Source organism: Pseudonaja textilis, chromosome 2 (assembly GCF_049901715.1).
Source record: "Pseudonaja textilis isolate UNSWEBS1 chromosome 2, rPseTex1.2, whole genome shotgun sequence".
Lineage (NCBI taxonomy): Eukaryota > Metazoa > Chordata > Lepidosauria > Squamata > Elapidae > Pseudonaja > Pseudonaja textilis.
In genome coordinates, this window is record NC_141991.1 from 142,183,834 (window position 1) to 142,189,452 (window position 5,619).

Sequence of the window (5,619 nt, forward strand, 5' to 3'; positions counted from 1 at the left end):
ACATTAGGGAGACCACACAAACTTTGAATCTGACAAATTGTTGGTTGTGTATGCATATGCCTGGAACAGGGAGAGGAGGGGTTATATTGCATGGAATACCACTGACACAACAGATGATGGTGCCGGATGGGAAAACCAAAACCAAGACTGGACCTGTAGGAGGAACTGCTACGAAAAAGGTATTCATTCATTTAAGGGAAACAGCTTATGTTTGCTTTAAAAGAAGTGTTGAAGGAGGACCATTCCTGGGAGATTGGGAAAAGTGTAATAAGACTTGGGAAATGCCTGAAACATGTTTCAATCATAGTGTGGTTACCACTTATGAATGTAAGAATGAATATCTGCCATTCTGGAAATATTATTGTCAAATGTGCATTGACTTCGAAGAAATGATTAACTGGACTAGAGTGTCAAACTTGACTTGGGTTATGGGAAGGAATAGATGGCTGCTGTGTGGGAAATACGCTTACAGAGAAATACCAAAATTATGGTCAGGCACTTGCACTATAGGGTTTGTGTTACCTGCAGTTTACAAGTTGAACCAACTACCCAACACTCGAATCTGGAATAAAAGAGAGGTTGATTCTGGGATACATCACAGGTCCTGGTATGAGGGACTAGCAAGAGCCTTAATATTCCCTCTTGGGGTAGGCATGAATTATAGGGATATGACTCGAATGAACAACTTTACTATTGCCATGTTTAATGACACTGTTAGAAGTATCAAAATGATTAATCAAGAATTATCTGAAGTCAGGCAAGTGACCCTGCAGAATAGATATGCTTTGGACATAATCCTTGCAGCAAAAGGAGGAGTATGTGCTCTGGTACATTCTCACTGTTGCACATATATCCATGACTATGAGCCCAATATTACCAGAACCATAAGAGATATGGAAGACCGAATTTATGAATATCAAAAGGAATGGGATGAGTCAGGTATAGCAGGATCTTTGTGGGACGCCCTATGGTCCTGGTTGCCTGATGGTTCCTGGTGGAAATCCATATTAACTAATAATTATTATTATAACCATAATAGTTGCTTTGATTTGCTTGTGCTGTTGCATACAATGTATTCCTAATTTGTTTAACATGAGTACTCAAGCTTGTAGGAAAATTAAATTTCATAATGGAGAAGGAGAGAAGCTTCTGTATAGTAACCCAGAAGTGGCTTTGCAACAAGTAACAGCTGATTTATTTGCTTTTGAAACAAAGATGAACCAGAAAAAGGGGGGATTGTGAGAAGTGAACCAATGTAACTCCATTTTAGATAAGCTCTCCATTTTGTATTTTGTACTTTTCCACTGTGTGTGTGTGTGTTTCAAAAAGCAACCTCAGCGGTTTTTCGGAGAAACAAAGAACAAGAAGGTGGTTATTGCTTAGCTAGTATACGTGCAAATTTCCAGATAGATAAGCAACAGAATGTTCCTATTGCTGATACATTGTATCTCGCTTCTTCGCTTTTGTGTATTGGGAGTATAAGAATGTATGCTTGGCTTGGCTCTGTGTTCCATCTTGCTGCCTTGGATGTGAACCCGTTTCTGCAGAATCGTAACAATAAACTGCTTTGTTTAAAGAAGTTCCGTGTCGTGTCAGCTTCTTGTGCGAACGCAATATCACACCATTATTTCATTCTTCTCTCTACATCCCCATTTGTGTGAGAAAAATGTGCTGAACCACTCGGCATAAAGTCCAAGTTTTATATACCAACATCCTCCTCCTCTTCTAATGATCCCATAATCCCTTGTGAGATGGAGTCTGGGCAACTGGTGCCCTTCCTGTTGCCAATGTGGAGTTTTATTCAGCAGATATATTCTCAACACCCAGAGAGAGAAATACCTGCTTCTACCTAGGATCGAAACTCACAGCCTCCTGATTGTGAAGCAAGAGCACCACCTCTAGGCCACCGCATCATTCAAGTCCTATCTATCTATCTATCTATCTATCTATCTATCTATCTATCATCTATCTATCTATCTATCTATCTATCTATCTATCTATCTATCTATCTATCTATCTATCTATCTATCTTCATCAACTGCAGCATTCTCAATTTCTCCCCAGTTAAAATGGGATGCCAATTATAATAACTACTCAGTTGGAATGTACCCTAAATAATGCTAAATACCCTATGTTATAATATGTATAAGTGGATACATGATAGATAGATGGATGAATGGAGGTACGGATGGACGGACAGACTGTGTGTGTATGCGCATGTGTGTGTTTGTGTGTGTTAGTCTGAAAAAGTGCTGCCCCGATTTTTTCTGGTTTTTTGGCTGCTATAGATCAGAGTTTTTCAAACTTGGCAACTTTAAGATGTGTGTACTTCAACTCCCAGAATTCCTCAATCAAATCTCCTTGAATATTTTTTTGACTTAGGAGAAATGACAAAGTACTATGCAGTTTCTTTATTAAAGCAAAAATAATCTTAGTTTCACGCTGTTCCCAAGATTGATGTGAAGGTGTAATTGATGTGTGATCTGTGCATTTTGTCTTGACCACTAGTAGATTGGCAAGGTTGGCATGTAACAGAGAAATGGATGTATGCTTTACTGAGAGACATAGGATTATTCTTTTCATAAAATAACATTATTGGAATAAGTGCACATATCTTATACAATTGATTAGCCTTATCGCTCTTTTCTTGCAAGTTCTTTGAAAACCTAATTGGTTCTATATAATTTTGCTTGAAGCTGAAACTGCAATGTTGGGTGTTAATTTTATTTTCAAGGCAAATAGAACAGGTAAAAGCAATGTTTTGATGTGATGCCACAATCCTCTATGTTTGATATCAGTATCTTGTACTTTTTAGCTTTCACCAATTTGGTACCCTCAAGGTGGCTTTGACTGTTACACCATTATCTTCAATCCATTATTCCACGAAGGATATGTTATACATTGAATAACCCTGCAGATACAAATTGTTGGTGTATATGCTTGTAAAGTTTGCTCTCTGCTCTCTTTGGTGAACAATCTCTGAAGATGAACCATCCAAATCCCCAAAGGCAGTTCACATCTTCTGATGTAAAATCATGTCATATCTCCAGAGACAGTATAAATGTTTGAGGAAGAAAGTGACAACTTTTATCTGAAGTGTTAAATTGCTATAGTGAACTGATCTTTTCCCGGATGATATCAGTAGATAACAGTTAGTAGACCGAATCTATACAAAAGCCAATCATTTTCAAGGCATATTATATCATGCTGGAAGGACTTTCTGAAAGGTAGTAGTGTGTACTGAAAATTTTTTAAAATAATAATCATATGAATCCAATAGGAGTAATGAAGCAGATATTAAGAGTATTTCTTTTTTGGTGTTTACTTTTTTCAACATTTGTGGTATGTTCACAGGTATTCATTACGAATTTTCAGAGTTGTGATTTATTTAGATAATAATCATAGATATAGATATAGATAAACATTTAAAAATATATGGCAAGAAAACTGCTAATATTAAAGATAAAAAAATTGTAAAATGATTTTTGTGTTCCATCTCCCCAGGATTGTATCATTCAAAATTGATCCCCAAAGTGTTTTTTTCTTAGTAGTATATTAGTATTATATTAATACTTCCATTGTATTTGCTTTATTAATATTTGTTTTGTAAGACTGCCTTTAGGGCATTTTAGGTTATCAGGATAAAAAAAAGGAAAATACTAAAATAAGAAACTACCTATTGTTCAACAAGATTAATTTTAAGGGGCATGTAAGACATTTAAAAATCCATTAAATCTTCAAAAAAGGGTGTGTGAAAAAGAGATTTTATTTGTGATTGTACTGTAAAATTCAACGAGGTGAAAAGAATGCTACTTATGGAAGTTTCTTAGAAGTCCATATATCCGACACTGAAATAGTATATGAATGAATCAGTGTAAATAAGACAAATGAATAAATTAAAGGAAAGAATTAAAATGGATTTGTCTATTTCATTTAAATTGCACTAAGAACCATCGTTCTTTGCTATGTTTTAAATTATTTGAAACTTTTATCACACAGCATTGAAAAATATGGTTTTAGAAGCAAAATTTAAAGAGGTCTGGAGACATTACTAAATCTCAGCTTGCCCACCCATGGACGATAGTTGCTTGATACCATTTTGCCTTCTTCCAATTATCTAGGGGTCTTCTTAAATACAAAAGACAAAGTGGTGTGAAATAGAAAAAAAGCATGGGCTTCTGTTTTAAAAAGAGCAAGAAAAAATATTCCAGAGAGATTTGAATGGGGGAAGAAAATATGTAGAAGGCTTGCATATTTCATTTTTTCCCTCCTTATCATATTTTTCTCTGAAACGTATATTCCCAAAGATTCATCTCATAAAAGCAGCTCTTCCATTCTTATAACCCATATTTGTGTTCATCATTTAATCAGCAGTCCAAAATGGCTTACATTAATTTTATCACGTTCTGAAAACTGATTTCACTTTTACAGGAAACATGGAAAAATGGGGAAATGTGACCACAGTGACTGAATTTGTGCTTCTTGGGCTCTCCAAAAACTTCAAAGTTCGTGCTGGATTGTTTGTCCTCTTCTTGGTTATCTATCTCATTGCTGTAGCCAGCAATGGCCTCATATTGATTCTGATTATCGTAGACTCTCACCTCCACACACCCATGTATCTTTTCCTTAGCAACCTCTCCTTTATTGACATCAGCTATATCACCACCTCTGTCCCACAGATGCTGATCCACTGCTTCATGGACAGGCCTACTATCCCACTGGGCAGATGTTTTGCTCAGTTGTGTAGTGACCTCGTTTTAGGTGTGGTGGAGTGCCTTTTGTTAGCTGTGATGGCTTATGACCGCTTTGTGGCAATATGCTATCCTCTGCGCTACAACCTGATCATGAGTCGCAATGTATGCATACAGTTGTCTGTGAGTGTGTGGGTCAGTGGCTTCCTTTTGACTATTATACCCTTTTTCACCATGCAGGCAACTTTGTGTGGGCCAAACGTGGTGAATCATTTCAAGTGTGAACTGCAAGCAGTATTGAAACTGGCTTGCTCTGATACCCGTGCCAGTGGAATTACCATGATAATTACCAGTGTCTTCACCCTAGCATTACCATTCTTCTTTATCCTGGTGACCTATGGCCGTATTGGATGCACTGTTTTGCATATCCATTCAACACAATGTCAGAGCAAAGCCTTGTCCACCTGCGGATCTCATCTCACTGTAGTGAGCATTTATTATGGCACCCTCCTGGCCATGTATTTGAGGCCTCAGGCCAAGACATTCTCCAATAGGGAAAAAGTAGTGGCAGTCTTTTATGGTGTTGTGATCCCCATGTTAAACCCCATCATTTATAGCCTGAGGAACAGGGACGTGAAAGGAGCCTTCTGCAGACTGGCTGGGAAGAAAGTGGAGGAACCAGGTTGATAGATCTTCCATAAGCAAGCCTTATTGTGAGGTTTTGTCATTCAAGAGAGGATTTTATGTAGTGTCATTTTCTAAGCATTATCCTATGTCACCTCTGCCCCTCTTTGTCCATGCTAGCTAAGGCTGTTGAGTATGAAATCACTAAAGAATTGAACTGCATGCAACCAAAACAGTCATGGAATTTTTTTTAATGTATGATAACTGCAGCAATACTGTTACAAGCTCAAAGGTGGAAGGGTTG

The 5,619-nt window shown here is 37.3% G+C and overlaps 1 protein-coding gene across 1 annotated transcript; it reads left to right on the forward strand.

The window, feature by feature from the left end:
* Positions 1 to 4,436: 4,436 nt before the first annotated feature.
* LOC148127120 (olfactory receptor 13H1-like) lies at positions 4,437 to 5,378 on the forward strand. The gene has a single exon (XM_087923186.1). It carries the CDS (start codon positions 4,437 to 4,439, stop codon positions 5,376 to 5,378), a length of 942 nt encoding a protein of 313 aa, XP_087779312.1.
* The last annotated feature ends 241 nt before the right edge of the window (positions 5,379 to 5,619 follow it).

Excerpts from the sequence above, each read along its gene's own strand:
- LOC148127120 (XM_087923186.1), top strand. The coding sequence starts at position 4,437 with ATGGAAAAATGGGGAAATGTGACCACAGTGACTGAATTTGTGCTTCTT.